General features: G+C 32.6%; 1 protein-coding gene across 1 annotated transcript in view; it reads left to right on the forward strand.

The window, feature by feature from the left end:
- The first annotated feature begins 5,753 nt into the window (after positions 1–5,753).
- LOC138319851 (leucine-rich repeat-containing protein 74B-like) overlaps positions 5,754–27,929 on the forward strand; it is a 105,315-nt gene continuing 83,139 nt past the window's right edge. Inside the window, exon 1 of the mRNA XM_069262981.1 lies at positions 5,754–5,855. Coding sequence (XP_069119082.1) covers positions 5,754–5,855 — 102 coding nt within the window. The remainder of the gene's footprint in view (positions 5,856–27,929) is intronic.

Raw genomic sequence — 27,929 nt, forward strand, 5'->3', positions numbered from 1 at the left:
CTTTTTAAGTGTGTATCCTTTTTCTATTGCATACATGACTATTTCTTTTGTATCATGGCCTCAAAGTTTTTGTGAAAACATTTTATCATAGTTTGATTTGTCGACCAATCATTCAAGGTAAATTCATACAGTAGACATCAATTTTGGCGGATTTTTGGAAAGCTTTATGAAAGGGGATCAGTGTTGTTAACTGGATTCGTGCTAGTCAAGCAATTTGTTTTTGTACTACATATTATCATTATCTATCAAATATTTTGGTCTTTTCTTTCACAAAATCGTTCTTTATAAGACTCGAAAGTAACTATTTCAACTTTTGATCCCAAACTTGCATTTAGTTACAACAGTTTGCACTGTTTCGCAAAGTTTTGCACAAAGTGATTTCGTTTTATTTGAATTCCATGTAGCAGGAGACTCATGATGTAATCGTAGACTAAATAATGTTAGTTGGATAATAAATCTCGTAATATACGTTTTGGTTAAAGCAAGAAGATCCCTGATACTCCAGCAAATTCGTTCCATTATAGTCACATTCAATGCTCTACACCACATATGTTGACTTTATAGTGAAATGTTCCCTAAGCGTCATGAAAACATTTGACCTTACAATCATTAATAGACTCTTTACAGTTGATTTCGTTTGAAACTATTTAGAGATTTACGGCCTTACTCAAACTCACATGTGCCACAGTGTACCGATTATACGCTTATTCCTCTATCAATGATTTTCATTATGTATTAAACTTTTATAGCCTACCTGTAAAAAGTATCTATTCTGTTGCCTCCAGAGATCTGTTTTACTATTGTTATCAGTCCATATGGTTATGTGTACTAATTATGGGAGATTTTGCGTGAGTGATGGATCCCCGAAATATCCAATGGTTGATGTCAATCATGAACAGATTCAATTTTCATTTGCGAGACTATTACATAGCGTCGGCTCCAAAGATCATGTTCTACATAAAAGATAAACTTATTTATACCACATCCTGCATTTTATCGACTTGCTGTGATGATTCGAGGAGTGAAAGCATAACTTTAACCCCTAAAGTATAATAAATAATTACCCTAATTGCCAAGTCACTGTTACGGAGATCAGCTATTTTTACAGTATGTGTAGTGTGAAGGGTATTATAATGCATATACTAATATGCAATCCGTTGAATTTTGATGGACACATTGTGATGAAGTAGTATTTAAACCCTGCAGTATATAACCACAGGGGCAATTAGCAAAAACAAAACAAAACAAAACCAAAAAAAACACCTAAGGTCCAGCAACATATGTATATAAATTACATACTGTGTATGCGATGTTGTGAAATTTTGTGTATCTGTGCAAAATTAATAGATTTGATTCCCTACCTTGAGGATAAGATAAAGAAATCTCCATCCAAGGTTCGTGATCGAATGGCTAATCCTAGGCGTGCACTTTTTCGAAAAATCTTGACTCAGCTTGAACATGCTGAATTTGTTAAAGAGTAGCTAAATGATTAGGTATAAGATACTCATAGAAAACAATACAGACATGTCAGACACCGCATAAACACATGGGAGGGCCGTCCTTAAATGACCCCACAGCTGTTAATTGGACGTTTATTCTAGTTAAAGAATAAACCAAACCAATTGCTCTCGAATCATGCGCCGGAATTTCATGGATACTTTTGTTGTTACATTACGGATCAATAAAGCAGTATATTTTAGCATTGCATTCAGCAGTTTACTACAACATATTGGCACGAGGAGAAAATTGTATTTCTATTAGAATAATTGAAAAATTGAAGACATTTTACAATGCTATGAGGGCATAAAAAAGTGTTTAAAACTTTGTTATGTTTTCGTAAATTATGACTATATTTATTACAAAATAGGTAAAAGGGCGATTTTAACCACCAAGATATGTCTTCTATGTGTGGAAAATTTATGTATTGAAAATATGATGCGAAAATACATCAACAACAACAGTCACTACCGTTCACAGTGCATCAGTTTTAATGACGCTTTAAAATTTAACCCTTGATATGTTTCAGGTGTATATATATAACTTATTATGATAACAACGTTCTGAGGTAGAACTTTAATCAATATCTCATTCCCTTCACAACAACAGGTGTTACATGTTCGACAGAATATACGATCAACTGGTTACGGTTTTTAATTATATGTATTTAATTTTGAATTTCTGACATATTGTAATTCTGAATCAGATATAAACATTACTCAAATTTCAACTTGAACTGAATACCGTACATGTATGACATTTAGAAGGATAAAACAGTGAACTCTATGTAATTTTATTTTTCAGACATGCCAACAAGAAAATATTGTTATATTTTTTTTGTTAACTGAAATATACTCGTGAACGCGCTTCTTGTATGTAATTCCCGCTGAAACCATTATATCATATATAAGTATAAATATTTATTTTGACTGCGTATACAGTAGTATATTTAAAAAGATAAGTGAATTAATATCAGCTATATAATTAAATGCATTGTAACACTATTTTCAATATCGAGCATCAATATCACCAAAACCATCATCACCCGGAGAGATTGTAACGAATTGAACTGTTCCCAAATTTGAAACATTACTATCGTTAAAAAAGTAACTCGAAATGATCCACTGACAGAAAGTCTCCTCCAAATGTCTAGATAACGGTAAATGTAAAACCTGTCGATATTTTATAAGTGGACGCGCTTTATCAATATTGCCAAGGCCACTCCATAGATGCTGTGATTGATGGATCCAAAAAAAATAATAAAGAAATTGGTTTTTTCATTTAAATATTGAATTTAGTATACTTTAAGTGTGCAGTGTTGAATTTCGGAGTTTAACAAAATTATATTTACAGTATACCGTTTTTATTTTATGATATTTAAAGTTTTTCAAGATTAATAAGTTGAATAACTCATTTTCCTGAAATAACTGTAATAAATTTTTTTATATCTAAATTATTTCTGAAATAACAATTTCGACACCAATGAAACCGTTCAGAATCTGAGTATCATTTTTTATAATTCTTTTTTTAATTACGAAATTATCAATTTCATCAATGTCTCTTCAAAGACAAAAAATAATAAGTAAACATATCTGTATCTTAATATCCACTTAACATTGAAGAATATTTTCGGAAAAATATAACATTAGAAATATTACCATTTCCGGACATGTTTTGGTTTCCTTTTTAGAAAACTTACAATGGGTTGCTTTGACGACTTTTGACTAATAAATCATGGCCAGATACTTTTGCCGAATAAAAGGTACATTATTTCATTACGTATATCACTCGGATTTCTTTTAAATTCACAAGATCGCTAGCCGTTAACATCAAGAAAACTTCATGTAATGTACCGGACATTAGCAAGTCTTCGTAAGCCTAACAGTAAATGGTTGGCGAGATATTATCGTGCAGAACATTATACCGTGAGTTGTGCTTTGCCGACATTTGACTCATGATGAAACATGGCCATATACTTTTGCCAAGTAAAAGGTACATTATTTGGTTACTTATAACACTCAAATTTCTTTTGAATTCATAAGAACGCTAACATAAAAAAAAAAACTGCATACGATATATCGGACTTTAGCAAGTCATCATAAGGCTACCGTACATTACACGGCAATATAAGTTTATTTGTCACTTTAAAATGCTCGTACATATATAGATCTATATCATCATTATATTTTGTAAGTTTTATGTTGATAAATTTTGTACCTTTCCCCTTTCAATATAACGTAGTTGTCGATAAACAAAAGACACAACTCCCAGTGACAGACACATAGGTTAATTAACTTTTAACTGCGCAATAATACAGTGTATCATCGGAAATAGTTCGTCAATGCAACCAACACAAAAAACTTCATAAGCGTTATAAGAACTTTCATTTTGTAGTAACCTTCCAAACATTTGATTACAGTAATCGATCAGTAGCATAAATTACGTAAAATTTAAATAAAACATACACAATTCATAATCCACCGAAAGTCTGCCGCGGAGGAAGACAGCGAAGAAGGCGTTGTTCGTGATTTTCGGGAGACTACTACCTCGGAGTAATACCAATATCATAGAGTCCCAACGGAACACTTAAAACACTCCATCCATGGTGTATATGTATGTACAAATTCAATGACTGTGGTTTTGAATATTGGGGTTTTATTTTTCATACCATCAAGTATTAAGTGAAATGAACAAAATAACTTTTAATTTTCATCGCGGAGTGGTTTCTTTGTTCTGATGTGCACAGGCTCGCCGAGCGTACATAAGAATGCTGTTTCACAGTCAAAGACTAAACAAAAAATGTTATTGCAAACCTATTGAGGAGAACTCATCATGCTATATTACGCATACACGACATATTATTGAATACAAACAGAGGGGTTGTTACATGTATGTGAAATAGCCAATCGTTTTTTGAAAGTACAGTTTGAAAAACTACAATGACTACATATTACCGAAAAGCTGGACGGGACGGGGGACAGATGTTGGCATCCTCGGTACTCCAAGGGTTACTATCACTGTCTTTTATATCCATACTTGGACTATGTCATGGTAAAGCAACAAAAGGTCAGCAGTTCAGGAGAAAAAAACCACTGAGCAGTCACAGGCCGTTGTAGAGACTTCTTTGAAGATTACAGAGAGAGTGACGCCGAAACTTCAAAGTCACACAGTCAACCACAGTGTATCGTTATTCAAATCTTTTGATATACGGTGCATATAAAAAGGGCTAAACTACCTGAGCATATGTTCTCTCACATAGAGCCTTCATATAACGACAGTGAAAGTAACCCCTGGAATATTGTGGATTAAGTATTGGCATCACTATATCTATCCTCCAAATGTTTTATTACATTTGTTTTGTTCAGGTATATTCCTTCACAAAAACTGGGTAATAACAACACCATTACAAAAGCATATTTTCAGATCAATTTTATATAAGTAAATGATAATAGAATAACTGAATCACGAGATCTCGTAATTTCTGACATTGTTGTTTGTAAATTGCAACTGTAACAAAAAACTTTGTTTGAATGACAGTGTATAATGATTTTATCCCCTTCCTACCAGTCATGACGAGATAAAGAGGAGATCACAAAACAACAATTAGGCAGACAGAAAGAGTTGTATCCATCCTACTAACCACAGCTCAGTTATTACAGTTCTAATTAGGAGGTTTCGGTCGGGACGCATTTCTTGAACTGTATGCATCTAATGCATACAGTTCAAGAAATGCGTCGGACCGAACCTCCTAATTAGAAATGTAAAACATTCTTATTTCATTGTTCACGGTATTCTGTACCATGGACAACGATGGCATGAACTAATAATGTGTTTTCTTATTATTTAAATTTATGTAGCACATACCTGCCATGCCATTGAAGTGTGTCCTTCATACAATATGTAAACTTACGGTCGATGTAAACGCAATGTTATCTTCGATTCGCTTCATATATTAAGACAGGTTAAATAAACATGTATGGTATTTATTTTATAACCTGGTAAAACTCTTACTAGTTTTTGAGCACGTCAAAGGCCAAATGAAGTTATCACAAATGTATTAGAGTATATTTGTTTCCATTGTGGCCGTATTATTTACCAACAATGTAGCTCACTGTTGTGTTCTATTGTCGATCTAAGTACATGTACACATAGGTTCCACGGGTGATAAGGGTATTGTGAATTGTAGGTCTCCAGTCAGAACGAAAATACGTACCCGGCCTGCTATACCTTTCGGCCGGGTACGAATATTGGTCCCTATGTGTCGTAGTGGAGCACTGCCTCCGAAAATCACTCGGGCATTGGCACCTGCAGGTAGGGACCCGTTAGAATTGTACCTGCTGCCCCCAATTGCAATGATCGTAAGAGGCGACTAAATTTAGGATCTTTTCTTTTCTTTCTTCTATAAATAACTTTTTTCTTCCTAACGTCTCCCTTGACACCACCTCGCTTTTGGCCTTTAGTTGAAAGTGCTCGCCCCTGTGAGGGAAGGCTCTGGGTTCTGTCCCATGGCCGAGGACACACCAAAGTCTATAAAAGTGTTAGTTTCTGCTCCCTACTTAGCGCTCAGCATAACGGGAGTGGGGACGACTGGTTCGCCAGTTGTCAGTATAATGTGACCGGGTGGGGTGTGTTGCTTGGTGTCTTCGGTGGCATGCTTCAGTGTTATAGCACTATAAAAAGGGCAACAGTTCCACTATACAATGAAGACATAACACGAATATACCGCAGTCTCCCAAAACACGCCACCTCGCACAACATACACACAAGCACTGCATACACTAGGGAGGCCGTCCTTACATGACCATAGCTGTTAATGGACGTTAATTAATCAAACAAACAAACAAACTAAACAATCACTCGGGCACAGTTTTCTATACTTTTTTTGTAGGTTTCAATTATTTTAGGTTTGCGTATATACATGCATTTTACATATCATTTTTGTTCAAAATAAACATAAATAGCCATTCCTAATATCTACCGTCACTGCTCACAAGACGTCAGATTTTCCGATTTGTGAACTTGCCGTATAAGTTCCCTTTCAGAAAGCTCTTCATATATATATTATGTAAAAAAATGATTGCCTCGATGAGAAATTTGATATTTTATATGGCATGTTCAGTTTTATTGCCTAGTAGGTAAGCAAGGTATTCAATAATAAAAGTACGAAAAAAATGCAAAAAACGTTTTATAATGGTTTGCGTAATTCATAATTTTGCTCCATTTGCAGTAATAGACTAATAGGCACCAATTGTCGCTATAAAATGACGACCACCATATTCTGTCTATAAAGTCTTTTGAACTACAATATGATGCACTAAATATTGCAAGCTAGTACTCCAGTAAGATTTAAAGCATGTTGTATTTAAAACGTATTACCGATACACAATGACATAACGCACAATGTTCGGTCACTTTTACGTCACGCCGGAATTTCTTTGGAAAAAGCGTTGAACAGTAAAATAATATAAGCGCAATACTATTTTTTTTTAAATTGAAAAACAGAAAGGATATATTTATTCAATTACGGGAGGACTTTTATCAAAATATTTGTAATATTTATGTTTCTATTGATGTGTTTTTGTTGAGAAAATGACGTTTTTTGGCCGACGTTTTTTGGCGCGACAGTTGTAACACGCACCTGTATGCGGTTTCAGTTAAAGTGTCACTGTGGTCCATACTGAACACCACATGGCGGTAAAATTTGACAAAGAGATTCCCCAAAAACGAACTATCGTGGTGTCATTTCGTTATAATGAATTGTGACGTCATACTTCAAAATGGTGGACTTTGTTTGTAGACTGGCATTGCCGATCGGAACAGATCCGAAGAAGAGATAAAGATAAAAAAAGTGAAAAAACACAAATACACACAGTACACAAAACGGTACTAATACATGAGATAGAGACATGAATTGTTAATATAAAAAAATACGTTTTTTTCTTCTTTTTTAATAACATGTCAGAAAATATAGACTGCGACGTCGTTCTACTTTTTTATCGAACAAAACCTTTGTCTTGCAGAAATGACACAAAATGAAATTCTTAAATTGACTGTTCTGTCACGCAAGTTCACGACGTTGAAAAATGACTTTATATTAGGAAGTATGTTTTCTATTCAGAATAAAAAAATACGTTTTTGCTCAAATATACGTGTGCGAAATCTCTACTGAAAATTCAAAAAAGTATTCGAAAAATTGCGTTTTTTCTTTGTCTTGCAGGTTTGCCGAATGTCGGAAATGACGTCAATTGCGCTCGTCATGTTATATAAGATAATGACGTCTTTTACATTAAATAACGTTACATAAAAGTGACCGAACATTGTGCGCGACGTCAATACAAACCTTAAAAATAGTAACAAAATCGGTATATTGAGGGTGAAATCGTATCTAAAATTGTTCTTTAATTAAAATAAAATTGAGAAAAATATTGCTATTTTCTAGATTCATTGTTGACGATTACGTACATGTATATACATACTGTCAGAAACTATATTAGATGTAATTAAAGATTTTTTCGCTAAAAGTCATTAGGCTTGAAAATGCGAAAATAAGTTGCGTGTATAGTAAGCGAAATGAATATATTTCATTACGATAATTAAAGTGACAAAAACGTTTCGTTTGAATAAAAAATGTGGAAGTGACAAGTTAAAAAATGTAGAATATATATTGATCTTGGGCAAGACACACTATAGTTTAAAAGTCGTAGTTTCTACTAGTGGAGTAGTGGGACACGTTTGTCCGTTGTAAGTATAATGTAACCGGGCGAGGAGTGCTTGTTCGGTGTATTTGGCGACATGATTCGGTGTGATAGCACTATAAAAAATCAAGAGCTCCGGATCCACTATCGGGTGGTGTAGTGGTTTAGCAGCCTCGCCTTTCACCTAGTCGGCCGGAGTTCGATCCCCGGAACGGACGTGAAAAGGTTAGGGGTCACCTGCCCGACCCCGTGGGTTTTTCTCCGGGCACTTCGGTTTCCTCCCACACTAAGATCCCTCTCGCCTTTACATCCGGGCAATCGAGAGTGAGTTGCATAGGTTATATAACTTGTTTCGTAACGATGTAAAATAAATAAAGTTTATATTTTTTTTTTATCAAATGCAAAAAGACCATGAACTGGCTCACAGCCTACGCAAAATATACAGATTCACAGGCATAAGCACACATTGGGTGTTGGTATGCCTTCCTTAATTTTCTTTATAGCTGAATTAATTGAAATGTTAAGTCCATCAACCAATCCACCATCTTGTGATGCATTAATTCACAATTTTTAGATAGCCATTTCTGTGAAAAGTCAATTATTTTCAGTCCCTCAAAACTTTTTTAATTGTGTCATTATGGTATTTTAAAAATGAGATAAAATGCGGACGTAATGGACACCCATTGGGCAATAATTTTGTCAGGTTTAGTGACGTAATATTCCACACTGCTAGCTAGAATTTTTCTTCATATGCCACACAAGAAATATTACGGAAAACTTGACATTGCATTACAATTTTGGAAATACAATTACAGCCAACAGGATTGACACTACAGAAATAATGTATCTTTGGTTGTTTTTTTAGACAAAAAACAAATGCGTGTTTTGATAATTTCAACTTTTCTCTTTTCTTCTGTCTGATAGGAGATCAACAGTTCAATTTTGGAAGCAAAGTGTTTATTTGTGACATTCATAAGAAACTGATAAACAACATATCCAATTGGAATGTCTCAGTGTTTCTGGCCAAATTTGGTTAACAATCCACGGAAACTCTGAACTCATAGCTATATAGCCATTTAAAGGATTTACCACATTGTTTACACCATTTATATTTGGCCCCATCATCTCCTGCACCAAGGATGTAAGAGCCAAGATTTGATCCTCTTCCACAAAAGGTTATTCATTTGATCATAATCCATGCAGAATACTTTGACAAGTATTGAACTTTAACAAAATATTGACAAAGAATGTAAAACAGGACGGTCGAAATGGTCGACGGACACTGCGTCATGATCATATATTAAACTCAGGTGAGCTAAAACAACCTAAACAAACAGAAAATAAAATTTGCCTTACCATAATACCATTTTTTTTATACAAAAACAACTTAACCTCCTCATTGCTGCAGTGTTATTACTGAATACATTTCAGAAAAAAAAAAATAATAAAAATAAAACAGAAGGTAAGTTTTCATTCTTTATAAATCAACTTTTTCTTTCAAACGATCTGCCACAGGACCTATAATAAGAGGAAACTTGTTGGTTTTTTCATAATCTCTGTTCTGCACTTCTAACCTTTTCCTGGTCCTTAGCTGATTTTGATATACAGAAAGTGTTTTGACTTTCACTTTTGAAAAGAAACTTGCTTTTTCTGCCAATAATTTCAAAATGTCTGCAAGTCACCACTACATGTCAAAAATCTTAATTAATAACCAACCAAGCACTTACAACCGAAACAATACTTATTTTTGAGTCTAGTCTGGTGTCCCAGTAATGATATGCGACTTGCTTTAAATCAAAAGAACGTAGCTACATCGTGCTTAGAATCTTAAACTATAAAAACTAGAAAACCAATTCTGTGCCTAAAACTTCCAATACAAGGAACACATGTAATGAAACTTCAGGATGTTTCTGTTTTTGAAGGAAATGAAAAACACAATTGTTTCAGCTATAAGCTGTGGATTTTTTTTGCAGTTTCCTCCTTTTTAAATCACTTCGACTGGAGACTTTGCTTCACCTTGAGAATACCGTCTGCAATTCCTTGGGATCCTGAATAGCAAGATCATTGTTGAATTAAAAGTAATTCAATAAATAACTTAGCCACCCATGCCATAGCTATTTGATCCATTTCCTAACACGAATAGAGAAACTGTAGTAATGTGATCGTTCAATAATCATCCCCGAAATTTCAATACTATAAACAAGTACTTGGACTCACCAGTCATGGATTTAGACAGCTCCAGGTTATAATTTACAATTTTTGAAACAAACTTTAAGACCATTTTCAGGGTCATGTAAGTGTATTTGATCAGACCATTTCCGAATTATTGTCAAAAGTATTTTTGGAGTATATACCTAACGGCAAGGCCTAGCAGGGTCTAACCTGAATGCCCCAATTTCCTATAACCTTCCATTCAGTTGGAGGGCTATGCAATATTTGGGAACCAACATGCTTACTACACTCGGCATACCGTTTCGGACAATGACCATTTATCTAACTTTTTCCTAAATAAAGTTAAAATGACCTCCAACAAAATGCATATCGAATGTGAGTAATCCATCTATATAAACTAATAGTACCAATTTTTGCAACCCTCCAAGTTATATATATAACAAGAGGCCATATGTACCAGATAATATACGTAATATGGGAATAACCCTGAAGCGATACCATTCAAATCAAAATAAATGATTGCAGGTAATGTACCAGGTATAAAAAAGATTTCATCCAAACCGTTACCAAACACAATTCGTTGATTAATTCACGTCTTGAACGGCCTGTTGGTCAGTTCCATTGAAAATTTTTTAATATGAGGATAAATTACCTATCTTTACCTACTGATAAAAAAGATTTTACTCACTATATTTTCCCCTTTACAAATGACCAAATAATCTTAGGTAATATCTGGGCTTTTCCCAACTTGAATATTGTCCGAAACTTGACCTACTTTACCGCCTATTCCACCCAGTAATCAGTCCTAACTAGAACAACCTTCATATAATTTTTCGACAATTTTTTGTAAAGGACCGTAAACCTTTCCCAAAATCAATTTAAATGAGATTCTAAAAATGTTATTACATAAAACTTATTTGAAATTACGACTTCGTAAATTTTAATTTGGCCCCTCATATAGTACCATAACATACAATTAGGAAATATTAAAAAATCTTATTTGATGCTGATCTCATGATTCATTTTCAATAATTTTTAGATCTCAGTTTGTCGTGTAAATCTAAATACATTCCCAAATGTAAATTGTTTATAGGATCCTTCCCATACACAAACGTACGAGGGACAGACTTGCACAACGCACTGTCTGCAAACGGATCTCTTTTGAAATTGATTACCATGATATGGTAAAAGGTCCAACACTAACTTAACAGTCTGTGTATAAACTTTCATAAAGATCACTTGGTTAGTTAGACTCTTTCTTCTTTGTCAGGTTAAGTGGTTTTTTACACAAGTTGGTCTGACTGAGTTTTCTTGGTTAACTAAGATGACTTTTTAGCCTTATATTCTACTTACTATCTTTAGGACGCATGGTGCTTACCAAACACTAGTGTCGCCAAAGCTCCCTGTCAACTTTGCATCATAGGTGATAAGCATGGCGACAGCTATCTCCTTTCTGTTTGCCTTGAATGTCCATAAGGAAACAACAAGGTGTTGAAGACAGCTTCCCAAAATAAATGTTTGCAAGTACTATATTTATTTCTGTCTGATCTTCTAGTTTATCCAAGTTCTGCAATGGATCAGTTTCACCTGAAAAATGATATGTGGGAAATTAAAGTAGTCCTTAATAACAATCCTTTTTTTGTGAGAAATCTGCCATACTTAACTATATTGATGTAATTACTAAGAGGCCTTAGGCCTGAATCAGACATCTTGTACAGTTGAGTGTAAGCTAACCTGTAATAAGTTATTGATCATTATTAATTGTTTTTTAAATTAATGTCATATCATTTTGTGAGAACAGTGTACAATCAATGGGGACAACCTACGTCACCGGAAGTGATATCGGGCACACAAAAACAATGAAAAAACGCCCGCTTCAAGATGAAAATCGGCTGAAATTATGACATAAAAGCAATGCATCTTCTAAACCTATCGTGCGTCAAAGACAGTGTATTGTTAGAGATTCTATGAAGCTATTAAATATCGTCAAACTAGCTCAGATTATGCAAACACCTCGACACAATATTTTTCGACAGCAGGGATATCGGTCACATTTTATTCACTAAAACGTTATAAATTGCAAATAAATAAATTTTGCTGCCACAAAACTGTCCCGTTTACTAATATGTAATATATGACTGTTGGAAGAAAATATTTCATTCATTATATCTGCTAGTGGAGAATCATATACGGTGCTTAATTAGAAATTATGAAAGTGATATCGGTCACACTTAGAACTTTAGGGGTAACGGTCACATCCAAAGTTACGAAAACTGTGGATAAGACGCCAAAATACTTTTATTGAATTTATCTGATCTTGAAAGACGACTTTTTAACCCCCTATCAGCAAATGGTTAACGAGCTATTGAAATCGCTTTTCGTCTATTGCTCATCATCCGTCCGTCTTTTTTTCCACAGCGTGGCTATTGGTCACATTTTATTCACCGAAAATATGTCAAGTGTGTTTTTTTTAACTTTACTGTTATTTACTGATATAAAATACCTTATATTTCAAGTAGTAGCTATCGTTCATTTTATCCGCTACAAAAGTGACATACCTGTATAACCTAGTTGGTGTTTTGTTGTTTTTAAAAAGGATGTCGTTCACAGGGTAACGGTCACATCCAAAGATTTTGAAATGGTTTGTCGCTTCGTAAAGATTGCTGAAATATTGCAGCGTTGTTTTCCCTAACTAATCATTCAGGTAAAGAGGAAATACTACCGAGATACATGATACATCATTAACTATTATCGTAACTATTTTTTTTTTGCTGAATACTTTGGTTATTCGTACACTGTATATTGTTTCGTTTTTGTCTATACATGTATTTGTACACACCCTTTGTTCTTGCATTGTCTTTGCGTGGAATGTTTGCTGAAGCAAAGTAGAACTGAGGCAACCCTTACCAAGCAGACAAATTACATCTCCATGGAGTACCATTGTACTATTTTGAAGTACGTTTCTGTGTTAAAGTAATTATAATTTAAAAACTTCGCAGTGACAATATACAAGAAACTACATAAAACTTAAAGATGTAAAGGCATCCGATGTAAACAAAAGGAAAAGCACACTGATCTATAAGCTACAGAAATACGTGAATACATGATAGACAGGATCACTGAGGGTTTTTAGCTGATAGCGTTAGTACAGTTCTACATGTCAGTTCACTAATAATTTCTCCACAGACTTAACAACACACAATAACGATTGAAAAGGTACTTAGAATATAACTTAACAACAATAGCACAAATGATCATATGCAAACAAATTATAAAAGCAAATCAGTTGATAACATGCAAGAGGGCCAAGAGATATCGTGACGTTTACCATTGGATTTACAAATCGGTCAATTTAACATGTTGGTCCAATATCTTTAGCGCTTCATGTTGAATTAACAGATGTCCAGTTGGCATTCATACTCCCCTAATTGTCAACTGAATGCAATTTAATGAATATATTTTCATTTGATAACACTTGTATGATAACATCCCAAGATATTTGTATCTATAAAGAAAAAAATCAATATCGTCAAGGACGAAACAGCCATTTTCTGTGATCGATGGCACAAAAATTATGACATCACATAAAAATAAGCGGATAGCAGATCATGCACCCCTGAATGTCAAATGCGCTTGGTAAGTATACATATTAGGGTTGCAGTGAAAAAGTAAATATATGTATATGTATATGAATGCTATAAAGCACCGTGGTAGTCAAATAATTTCAAGATAGCCAAATATTCATTATTTTGTAATCTTATCTGTCTCAAAAAATGAGCATTAATAAATACAATCCTATGTTAAAAATGATTATCAAAATGTCTATATCGAACAAGATATTTGATAATTGTATGTCTACATGGTAACGAACTTCAAGTTGTCGACTACCGCGTTTTCCCATTGGTGCATTATGCACAACAAGAGTAAAGAGAGGAGATACATGTAGTACTTATAAAATTCCAGAAAGGTTCATTAAGTATTAAGCTCACATGTTGAATTTGAACCACAGCAACAAGTCCATCTATTAGAATCAAGAAAGATGACTTTCTAAACATGAAATTTAAAAAAGATCCTTAATACTCTCTGGCAAATACATGTATTTGTATCGAAATAAATGATGTTTTCTTGTTTCCCATCTCGATTTCTGATTGATTCCGAAATATATTATACATAACTGGATCTACATATGAAACCCCTCCAGTACTTTCAGAGAAATAACAGAAATAAAAGACGGACGGATGACGAGCAATGGGGGGAAGGCTATTTTTATAGCTCGCCAACCATTTGCTGATGGTGGGTTTAAAAGATCAATTCAATAAAAGTATTTTGACGGGGTATCCATTGGAGTTGCATGAATGCGTAAATAACGACTACATGTACAATGCTGTAATATTCAGTTTTCGTAACTTTGGATGTGACCGTTACCCCTAAAGTTCTAAGTGTGACCGATATCACTTTCATAATTTCTAATTAAGCACCGTCTATGTTTCTCCACTAGCAGATATAATGAATGAAATATTTTCTTTCAACAGTCATATATTACATATTAGTAAACGGGACGGTTTTGTGACAGCAAAATTTATTTATTTACAACTTTTAACGTTTTATTGAATAAAATGTGACCGATATCCCTGCTGTCGAAAAATATTGTGTCGAGGTGTTTGCATTATCTGAGCTAGTTTGACGATATTTAATAGCTTCATAGAATCTCTAACAATACACTGTCTTTGACGCACGATAGGTTTAGAAGATGCATTGCTTTTATGTCATAATTTCAGCCGATTTTCATCTTGAAGCGGGCGTTTTTTCATTGTTTTTTTGTGTGCCCGATATCACTTCCGGTGACGTAGGTTGTCCCCATTGAATTTCACCAAAAAAAATCAAGTGTGTACATTCGATGATCTATGCAAGGATGATTAACACAATAGACCATTGATAATGTCATCTCGTTTTATAATTGTATTATCCAATACTTTTATAGTTTTGAATTATCGTAGGTCTTACATAGAAAGTCCTGTTAAATACTCTTTTAATGCAAAATTCAAGAATGTACAAATAACTTTAGAATGTAACCAATCTTTAAATGACAATTGAAACATTTGATTAGACTTTCCCTCTTAGTTTTCAATTTATCCAGAGCCTGAATGCACGATAAATTATCGATCTACAAACATTTATAATCAATGGTGATCTTGAGTGTCCAATATAAAAGAGTTCCTTTTAATTGGAATACATTATATTTGAAATGAAATACAATTGAATTTGATTCAATAATTGTGTTAGTTTTTTTTTGACTGAAACAGTTGCATATCATATGGCCAAACACAGAATCTTGAAAAACATTTGCGTTCAATGCACCTAAATTTGTGTAATTTGGATTCAGTATACAAATGTAATTGATACAATACTGTTTTGTTGGTCCTATTACATTATTGAACAAGCTTCAACATCAAGTAAACCATTGATCAAAATTATACTGTGGATGTAATTGAGACTAAAGCAAGATATACATGGAATATGTAACTTCAGTCGAATAATACATACCCAGGGTTAATTTACATTATATGAACATTATTTACATAATACTGTCTTTGAATTCAATTTTGCATGACAGCCAATTTTTGACAAATGTTTAACATGATTATGGGTTTTAGTTGGAATATTAACCGATGAAGGATTAAGTGTATAATATACAAATTTACGTCGAATAGATATTTGAAGTGATCACTATGAAATGGTCATGAAACCAGATGTGCAAAAATGTTATTTATAGCTTTCATAGGGTTGTAAAATTGTCCCCATTTGTTTTGCTGATAAGTTTAGATGTACAAATGTTGGCCGTTTAATATTAAATGCTATCACCCATTTTAAAAATAGTTGTTAGGCCAAAAACTGTTGAATACATTATTGTTGGTTTTTTGAAATTGTTGCCATATATTGCCGTCACATTTTACAACTGGATCATAAACAGTTTTGTCGAACATAAATATTAATTTGGATCAAGGGAAATTCATTGTTTAATCACCTAATTTCAAAACTTGCAATTCGAATGAAATTAACATTTCGTATTTTCACTATAAAATAAATTCTTAACATTTAAAATTCATGCAAATAATCAAACATTGATTTTTACTTAAGGGCATCCTAGTGATTGATGTTTTAGGATAAAGTTTAATCATTTCTGCAAGTTTAATTCACAAATTCATTTTATGGTATTCCAATTTCTAAATTCTCATTTCCAGACATGTGTTTTTTTACCATTCTTATGCACTGGTATTGTAAATGGATACAGATTCTAACCGTTTAACATATCGGTCCAAGTATTTTTATGATCAAATCACAGTTTTTTGACAGGTATCTGCCAGAGGGCAATCTTGTTAAAATGACAGTTTCACATGACAATTCCTTCACTGTAATAAATGTAAACAAAATCATGATAATTCCGGATCGTAGAAACTCATTGTCCTTATCTAGATGTGACAATGACATTAATGGTACCAAACCAAACCGAATTTTTAGACTTTAATACTTAAGTTTCTTGTACGATGTTGTCTTATTTTTCCATAAAAATACGGAGCAACATCTTTAAAAAAACAACAAAATGAACCTTCATTTGTAATTTTACATTGATTTATTTAATAATTAACCAATTTGTCAAATTTTTCACCCCGAACAATGACTGTCAAGCCTGATAACGATGGTTTAAAGCGTTATTTAAATTATCGTTACTTTAAAATGTAGTCCAATCATTCAGAATAATAATGCCTTTTTGTATAAAACTTAATAAATTTTTGAGTCTGTATTTAGAATAATACTTAAGCTTTTAACTTAACCTGCCTGAAAAGTATTAATCTAATGCTTTGTAACGAGCTATTTTTTCTTCAATTTTTGTAACAGACAAAAGAGTGAATTAAGTGCTTCGCCCAAGTCCCATTAATTTAACTGATATCTCAAGTATGTCAAATCGAACCTTAATTTGAAGTAATTACAGCCCTCACATTATACATTGTATAGATAGTATAAACAATAACGTTTTCACACGTAATTCTAAAAAAGAAAACATAATATAGCATAATATGACTCATAGGATTTAGAAATTTAAAGTGTCCAAAAACAGTTGTCCATTGAAAATTTGTGAGGAAATTATCATTACTGAAAAAATGAGGAATGATAAGATTAAAATTGAAGATATTTTTAACGGGTTTGGGAATTAACACAAAATTGAATGGAGAGTTTGTTTATACAATCATAATCGTAACTGTTCTTTGTGTTGTAACTTACTTCAAATAATACAAATATTTAGTCAAAATAATCCTTTAATTCGGTCCTAAGTTTATCAATGCCAGGCTCCGAAGATATACACTTTGGGAATGTCTGAGTTAGAGAAATTTGTACTGGTTAGTTTGTTTGTTATCTTGATAAGGCCAATTCGTTCAAACTGTTTAATTTAAATAAAAAACGTCTCCTTACTATTTCATGGTACCATAAATACTATACGGAGAACATAACGTTCAATGTTCGGTCACTATTACGTCCACCCGGAATTTCATTGGAAAAAGCGTTGAACAATTTTAATATGCGCAATAAAGCTTTTTTTGTAAAATTGAAAAACAGAAAGGATATATTTATTCAATTACGGGAGGACTTTTATCAAAATGTCTGCGGCTGAATTTTTATTTTTTTATTGATGCGTTTTTGTTCGAGAAAATGACGTTTATTTTTTAAGCGACAGATGTAACACGCAAGAATGTATGCAGTTTCATCATAAAGTGTCACTGTGTCATACTGAACACCACATGGCGGTAAAATTTGACACAGAGATTCCCCGAAAACCGAACATGCATCATTATGTTAAATGTCATTTCGTTTATAATGAATTTGACGTCATACTATCAAATGGTGGACTTTGATTTGTAGACTTGCCGATCGACAGATCCGAAGAGAAAATGAAATATATAAAAAAGTGAAAAAACACAATATAACACAGTACAAAACGGTACTAATTCATGAGATAAGAGACAATGAATTGTTAATATAAAAATTAATTTCTTCTTCTACTTTTAATAACATGTCAAAAAATATTAGACTGCGACGTCGTTCACTTTTTTATCGAACAAAATTGGATACTTTGTCTTGCAGAAAAATGACACATGGTAATTAAATTTTTAGATTGACTGTTCTGTCACTCAAGTTCACGAAAATGTTGAAAAATGACTTTATATTAGGAAGTATTCTTTACTATTCATAATAAAAAAATAAGACGTTTTTGAATTCAAACAACGTGTGCGAAATCTCTACTGAAAATTCATAAAAGTATTCGAAAAATTTCGTTTTTTTACAATTGTCTTGCAGGTCTGCCGAATGTACGGAAATGATGTTTATGTCATTTGGATCAAAATTGTTATGAAATGCCATGATGTCTTTTTTTCATTAATGATATAAAAATTGATCCTAAGTAAAATTTCTGACTAACGAACATTGTGCAAAATCTAAAATGTAATTTTACCTATTGTAAAAATTGCCCTATTTGAATAATTTATCAAATTTAAATCTGAATGAAACTTTAATTGACAAAAAACGTTGCCAATGTTTGTTGTATGACACTCTTTATTACAAAAACTTTGTTACCAGTTCGGACACTGATTATATGAATGTAAAAATATGTTGATGGTATTAATATGTAAATATTTCTGATTAACTTACGGAACGATTTATAGAATGAACACTATCAAAGGTTAATGATTTGACATAAACACCTGATTTAGTACCATTGGGTCAGACTTTGAATTATTGGCTCCTAGTCCACAATTTATGCCAATATCAGACTTTTAAGGAGGTTATGTTCTAAACCTACCGATTCGTCCGTGTTATCAGTTAAGGTTTTACAATTATTTGGCAATATTTTGTTAGTAGTCGTTCCCAAATAAAAATGATTGCAAATTGTGCGATACCAATTTTGTATACAACTGGATACCACAAGTTGACAAAGAACACAATGTCTGATGCCCCATCAGTGTTGACATATGAAACCAGTGATTTACGCATACAGCTATTTTTCTGGTGAAATTGTACTTATTTTTTAACAAGTTTGAATTGAGCAAAATTTGTTGAATAACGTGTCTGATTTAAATATACTATCTAATAACTGAACGAAATAGATTGTACCAAGTTATTTATAATCAATGTATCTTTGTTATAAATACACAATGTATCAACATAATAATAATGTAATAGTATATGTTATGATAACATAAAATTTATAAACATAATATACTCTATGTGACATTCGACTTTGTTAAAAATCTACAATGTTCACAAAAAATGTATTTCTGAACATGTAACTTTTTGTTATAAATAAAATGTATAAACATTCAATATTATAATGTACATGTATCTTTGTTATAAATTTACAAATGTAAACATAATATGATAATGTACATGTATCTTTTTATTCTAATATCACTTTTGTAAAAACATAACATACAATGTACCAGTATCATAAACAATTTATGGAATAAAACTATAAATATAATGTCACATGTATCTTTTTATAGTCCTTAACAATTTATAAACATAATATATAATGTAATGTATCCTTTGTTATAAATACACAATGTATAAATCATGTTCGAAATATTGTAGTATGACACTGTATTTTGTGAGAACAACAGAAATCGCTAATGTACATATTATATAAATGTACATGTGATCTTGTTTTAAAATTCAATACCTAGTCAAAATTTATAATGTAAAATATTCTTTGTTAAGATACATTTCAAACACAAAATGTTATAACTAAACAGATAATTTACCCGAATGTACATGTATTTTGTTTATAATCTACAATTTTAAACATACAATTTTATAAACATTATATAATGTACATGTTCTTTTTAAATGGTACTGGGTTAAAATTATGTATAAAAAGTATCTATGATGACTACATGTATTTTGCATTATAAATGACTCAATTTGTACAAATTACAATTATTAATGTACATGTAGTTTTGATAATAATAACAATGTATAAACATATATAAAATGTATTAACATAAATTATAAACATCAATATTCATATTTATCCAGTATATATTTACATTCCATTTATATAAATACATAATTATATGTACATGTAATCTTTTTATAAATAACAATCTATAAACATTTATAATATAATGTAATTATATATGTATAATGTGTAATTGTTTAATACACAATGTTACTACCCAAATTTCATATAATGTAACATGTAATTAAAATGTAATTTGTAAACATTTTATAATGTACTTTCATTTATAGTAAATGTATAAATATTACCATGGTATAATGTTACATGTATAAAGTTTATTATAATAAATACAATGTATAAACATATTGGCCATAAATGTACATTGTATCTATAAACATTTGATTAAAGATACACAAATGTTGTATAAATATACACATATTAATCATTGAAACCTTGTATCTTTGTTATAGATCATACACAATTTATAAAAATAATATAAATGTACAGGTATCAGTTTGTTATAAAATACACAAAATGTAAACATACTATATAATTACATGTATCTTTGTTATAAATACACATTTATAAACAAATATATAATGTAAATGGTATCTTTGTTATAAATACACAATGTATAAACATAAATATATAATTAATGTATTTGTTTTTTGGAAAATCACAATTCTTTGTATAAGGGTAAATGTAACATGATTCCTTTGCCTTGAAATTGCTAAATACACAATGTGTATGACATAATATACGTAAATGTATAATGTAATCTTTGTTAATATACTTTGATACACAATACATAATTATAAACATATATATTTAATGTATTTGTTATAAAACACAATCGTATAAACAAATATATTACAATGTACATGTATCTTTGTTATAAATACACAATGTATATAACATAATATTGTAGTAATAATATCATTTATGATATACTTTGTTATAAATACACACTGGTTGTAGGTATAAACATAATATAAAATGTTGTATCTTTTTGATATAAACAATGTGTATAAACATTACGATATAATTTACTTGTATCTTTGTTATAATACACAATTTATAAACAAATATAATGTAATGTACCAGTTGGTTTGTTATAAATACACAAATTTTGTATAAACATAATGATATAATGTACAATGTTTGTATCTTAAATGTTTTTATTGTTAATACACAATTTATAAACATAATATATCAAAGTAATGTGTTATCTTTGTTTTAAATATTTCAATTTATATAAACATAATACACAATGTTACCTGTATAATGTACATGTTCTTTTGAAATACACAATTTATAAACATATTATATAATGTAATGTATCTTTTTGTTATAAATACAGTAATTAAAAACATGGGAATATAATGTACATGTATCTTTGTTATAGAATTATACACACAATTATAAACATATGCTATAATGTACATGTATCTTTGTTATAAATACTCAATTTGTAAACATATTATATAAATTACATTGAGATCTTTGTTATAAATACACAATGTTATATAAATTACATAATACTAATACATGTACATGTATCATTTGTTATAAATACACAATTTATAAACATAATTATATAATGTAATGTATCTCTTGTTATAAATAACAAATGATAAATTAGTGTTTTTTATGCGTAATTAATGTTAATATGTATCTTTGTTTAAAATACACAATGTATAAACAAATATACATGTACAATGTATCATTTCAGATAGATACACACACAGGATGCTTATAAAATTATATTATGATGATGTATCTGTTGTTATAGAATACACAATTTTTGTATAAAATACTTATACAATGTACATGTATTTTTGTTATAAATACACAATTTATAACAATGATATATGAATGTATTACGGCTGTTATAATTTTTTTGATCTATGTTTGAAAAATCATATTATAAACGAATAAGAAAATGTAAGTATCTATTTCTATAAGATAACTTACAATTACTAACCGATAAATGTCTTCAGTTATAAAATAGTGTATATGACAAATAAATAATAATAATATATAAAACATATATTTGAGAAAGATAGAAAGGTACGTTTTCCAAAATGGCATTATCTAACCGGAAGGTTTCTATAGGTTAAATTCGATACAATTTAGATAATAAAATATATGTTCAAATTAGTGTTTTACGATATATACATAATATTAAATGTAAATTTGTATGAGGTTATACAAATTAGTATAATACGGCATAAATGGGTACAAACATATCCCTTGTATATTTACATTTTTAAAACACAAAACATGAATATATAATTATGTAAATATTCATAATATATTGAGTTTTTTTATATCAAAATGTACCCATATAAAATTTTTTAAAATAATGTGTCATATTTAAAAACAAGTTCTTTGATTCCAAATCAGTCATTGAAATTGTAAACGTTATTTAGTTTGCCAAAAGTATCATTGGATTTGGTTCAGGACTTAAAAGTGAAAAATACCACTGACCATATGTCTACATCGACTATTCACATAATTAAAAATTAGCCATGCAAAGATGTTGATGTAAGTTACATCACTGATTATGCAATAATTTACCAGATGCTGCATACGGTTTTTGAGTTCCATATTAGTGAAACTGTAATATGTAATCAAATTGTCACCGTGTCTCAGACGGACAACAAAATATCTTTTGATAATTGTTTCAATAAAACAATGAATGATACATAATTAGTTATATTTAGCTACATGAAATAATTACACAATAATATATATAATAAATAGTTGTTGCTTAGAGATTAAAATCATTTGCCTGTTCAAAATTTCTGTGTAAAAAGTTGAAAAATGAATCTGTACCTGAAGTTTTTCTTTTATCTACCGTGAGTAGTGCCCTCAGCCAGTCGAGTCTTCTGACCAGGTCATCCGCAGTAAAGGGAGTGACGCAGTGGCATATTGTTGTAAAATTGTCCTTACAAACTTGGGAAAAATATATTATTGTTATTTCATTGATAACTCGTTACTTGGTCAAGGACAGAAAAAAGTAAAAAGCAACATTTTTCAAAACAATTATTGAGATGATATTTAATGTATTTTCGCGTTATTATAAATACGTTGTCTCCGTTATCGAGAGTAAGGTTAACATCTTCATAGCTAAGTTGTTGTTAATCCATACCAGGTTCAAATGTTCGGTTTGCATTGTAATGTACAGATGATTATAAACATGGGTCTATCTTAATAGTGATAAAACTACTGTATTTATTCAACTCCTGTAAGTTTACCCAATTAATAGGTATATTTTTTTTCATTTTCAACAATGTAGTGAAATATTGCAATATAAATTATGCCTATCACTATTTTATCGACATCATTTTTCTAAGTGTGAAAGATCGACGTCGACTAGGCAATTAGGTTTACACAAAACCAGGATACTGTACATTCCTATGAGTCATAAACTATCGTGCAATATAGCTTTGGTTGCTTTTATGGATCTGATAACCAAATCATTATATAGCACGGTTTAGTCCGGAATTCAACATAATGATGATGGGTTGTCATTTGTATTTAGTCATTTATTTGGTCCAATTGATAATTACAAGAAATACAACTTATAACGTAAAATATTTGTGAAGCAACAGTATCTGAAACTAGTCAAACAAATTCTGTTGTACAAAATCTCCACACATACATGTTTTATGTATCCAGGTAAGCGTGATGTATCTAGGATATCATTTTATCTCACACTGCCAATTAAAGGTTATTAGCAATCAAATATGTGAGAAAACTAATGAGTTTCTAAACCAGTACAATGTGGTGATGATTGGAAGAGACATTTAGCATTCAGTCACTCCACCGTGAAGTCCCGAATCCAACCCATTCATTAGGGTCATAACACAGTGAGGATGCACGTCAGCCTGACTGGATAAGATATCTGGGATTTATATGGAAAACTGTAATGCATGCCATATAATTCCCCTCAAGGTTAGCACTTCCGTATTGGTTTGAACCTAGAGCACCACTGAGCAAGGCGCCTGAATCTGCAAATAGCGTTGAATCAGGTAGCGAAAATGTTTCAGAAAATAAATCACCGAACTATTATCGAACAATAAAGAGATCGAACTGGTCATAAACACTAAAGTCTATTGAAGTTTTAAACCAACGAACGATCCAGGACAGAAACAGGCAACGTGATAGAACATTGCTGGATTATAAACAACGCCATTTCTGATGACGGAGAATGATTGGACGCTACAAGTTCTGCCAGCAAGTGACACCAAACAGAAACCGTAAAGGTCCCATCATTATTGTAGTATGCCCAAAAGGATAGCAGTCAAAAAATCGTGTAACACAGTTGACCGGAAATACTACAAATACAAACAATCCAGTTTTGCATTGCATTCCATTTAAAATGCCTAGTCCAATAATTTTGAATTTTATCGTAGATGTTTATAGTCCCTTGGAAATCGAGTAAGGCAACCAGTGTCCCGCCGTTTGTAGAGGGTCCGACAGCTCAAGGAACACCATGAATGGGTAGCGATACTAAAACACAGTGTCAATGATATACCTTAAGATGTTTACATTATAGTTGCAATTGTATATCACGTGGCAGTTTGTTTAAGAACACCATCAAACGAGTAATTAAAATATCGATATCAATTGCATTGCAAGGTAAGTTATAATTACACGTTTACATATAGGATTTATGAAACCCTAGGCATGGCGATTTGGTTTTTTCAACATGTTAAATGTAATCCCGATGAACAGAGACTGTAATGATATGAGAACCAGCCAGAAATACACGTGGTTGGAATGTAGAGTTAGTATTAAACAGTCCATATCAAAGACCAATCCATTATTACATTCCTACGATGGAACCATGGCTATGTATTACACCCTTATTAGACCAGTCACAGATAGCTACACCCCGTATTAGACCTGCCCATTACACCCGTACGACGAGACCAGCCAATATACACCCGTACGATAGATGTCAGCCATCATTCATTGCAAATAATGAATACCAGCCAGAAACAACACGCCGTTCGATGAGGCATGCCAGTAATATAACCGTATACTAGCAACAATGCCAATATGTATAGACATACGAAAGACCAGCCAGTATTACAACCGTATTGAGGCCAGCCAGTATTTTTGTCAAAGTGACGTATGAGACATATCATCCAGTAATTACAAACTGTATGAGACCAGTCAGTATTACACCTGTTGAAGAACTGACCAGTATAAAACCCAATATGAGACCAGCCACTAATTACACCCGTATGAGGACAGCTATATTACAACCGTCATAAGACCAGTCTAGTATTTAACTATCCGAATAAGACCAGGCCAGTATTACAGAGGGAAAGAAGTCTTTGTGAAGTATCCTTTAGGGAGATGAGCTCATTGGATTTTTTTCCAAAAAAAAAAAAAAAAACCGTGGTAGCTGGTTTATATTTCGCAGCGCTATTTACCTTTGGATGAAAAGACCTTTTGCTTTTGATTCTGTCTTCGTCCAGCCAGGTCCACTCCATCTTCGAGGTTTCAACCTTAGACCCTGGAACACTCTCCCTGAATGGTGGGTCAGTAAGGGGTGATCATCCCTACACTCATCCATGGTTGACTTACAGCTACTCTCGTCACGGCGTATTCACAGCAAGCGGGATGCTCTCATCTGCCTCCTTTCCCCCCAACTTTTTTAATGGCAGTCTCCCTCGACTTCCCCATGATGCCGAAGGCACCTAACACTCCTCCAGCATGACTGACTGGGAATCCCCAAAAGCCTACCTCCACTGGTAAGTTCCATGGCCTGCAAGCTTTTCTTGACGCACTCCGTCGGCCAACACTGCATACTTAGTCCTTTTCCAACTCGTGCGCCGATTCGTACCCTGTCTCCCAGGGCAGTTTAGTTCAATCAGTTCCATCTAGAAGATACAAAGCACTGATGTCTGTGTCTTTTTTTTTTTTTTTGGGTTTTTATTGACTGTGTCCACCACCTCTGGGAAAGCCAATTTCTTCCCCATGTCCACACGCATCTTCCAGTCTCCTGCACATCCTAGGATGCCTAGGTTGGTCTTTCTATTTGATTTTGTTGATATTTATTACCCCTCCTTTTGAAACTGGATGAGGATGTTTTGGATCCCTTTCTATATTCCGATTTGCCTGTTTCCTCTCTCTTTCCAAGGTTGTCATCAAGCTTCCTTAGCACCTTGTCATGCTTCCATGTGTATCGCCCTTGAACCAGAGCCACTTCACATGAAGAGAGGATGTGCTCCTAGGCTTTAAGAAGTGTCACACTGCTGACATGTTGGATCTTCCACCAGTCCTCATCTGTGAAGATTGGTAAGGTGTTGGAAGTACATCGTAATACTGCTCTCAAGATGAACCGGAGCTGCCATGGCGGTGTATTTCTAGATTTCTGCCCAGGACAATTTCCTCTATTCCTTGTTTCCCACCTGATACAGCCTTGCTGGCTCCTAACCACCATTTCCTTCAGGAGTCTGTTCTGCATCAGATACTGACTCTGACCACTCCTTCCTGGTCTATTCTCCTGCTTGTCTTACTTTCTCGTCCCTGGAGTCTTTGAGTGTCATGGCAAGTCTTGCTTTCCCGGTCTTAAACTTCTCCACTAATGATGTTAATGGGAGCTGAAGTTTTGATGTCCTGCTGTATGGTCCTGTTGATGAGGAACCCCTAACCATCTCCGGAGATGTTTACTTATTCTCATCTCAAGTCCTTCGGCCAGTGATACGGAGATCTCGTATAACATCAATGACCAGGATAGCCGTGGCAGTAGTCCTTGTTGGAATACCAATGCCTTGAAATTTCCTGGTAGGCCTGTTTTGTCGATATTCCTAAGTCCTTCACAAACTTGGTGCTCTACCTTGCTGTTGTTGTTGGAGTTTTTCAAGTTGTCGTCGTATCATTTCCCAAGACATTTGATAGGATTACCCACTAAGGTTGGAATTTCCTCTCCCTGAATAAAAAGGCAAAATTGTCTAGTCACTCAACCTTTCTTCAGGATCAGACATCTGGATTTGACAGGCTTAGATTTCATCCTGGCCCAGGATACTGTATCCTCCAATGCTGTTAGGATCCATCTTGCTTGGACATGCGTTGTTGCGGTGATTGTTATATCATCCATGAATCCCCTGTTCGGTATTTTGTCTAATGTTAGAGGTCCTATGACAGCCCTGGATTCTCGTCCCTCTTTTTCCCCTGCATCGATGGGTATTAATGTGTAAGAAATATTCAAATGATACATATTAGAAATAGTCATGTTGTATAGCACGAAGTTGAAGGGATGACACGCACCATTTCATGTTTGTCGAAAAATCCAATCGTGCCACCATGAACGTCCTAACCTCAAAAGTTTAAAAACAGCTGTAACTCAAAAGCCGTTTAAGATACAGCAAATAGTTTTTGTTGTTTTTTTTATTAGAATTTGTTTTGACTAACTTTTTTCTAAGATAATCGTAACTAGAGATCAAAGTGTCAAATAAAGCAAGTTTGGCAAGTTTTTTTATTTTTCATTTCCTTTTTTTGCAAATTACATTCATAAGATCAATGTAGAATGTCAT

This window comes from Argopecten irradians, chromosome 3 (assembly GCF_041381155.1).
Source record: "Argopecten irradians isolate NY chromosome 3, Ai_NY, whole genome shotgun sequence".
Lineage (NCBI taxonomy): Eukaryota > Metazoa > Mollusca > Bivalvia > Pectinida > Pectinidae > Argopecten > Argopecten irradians.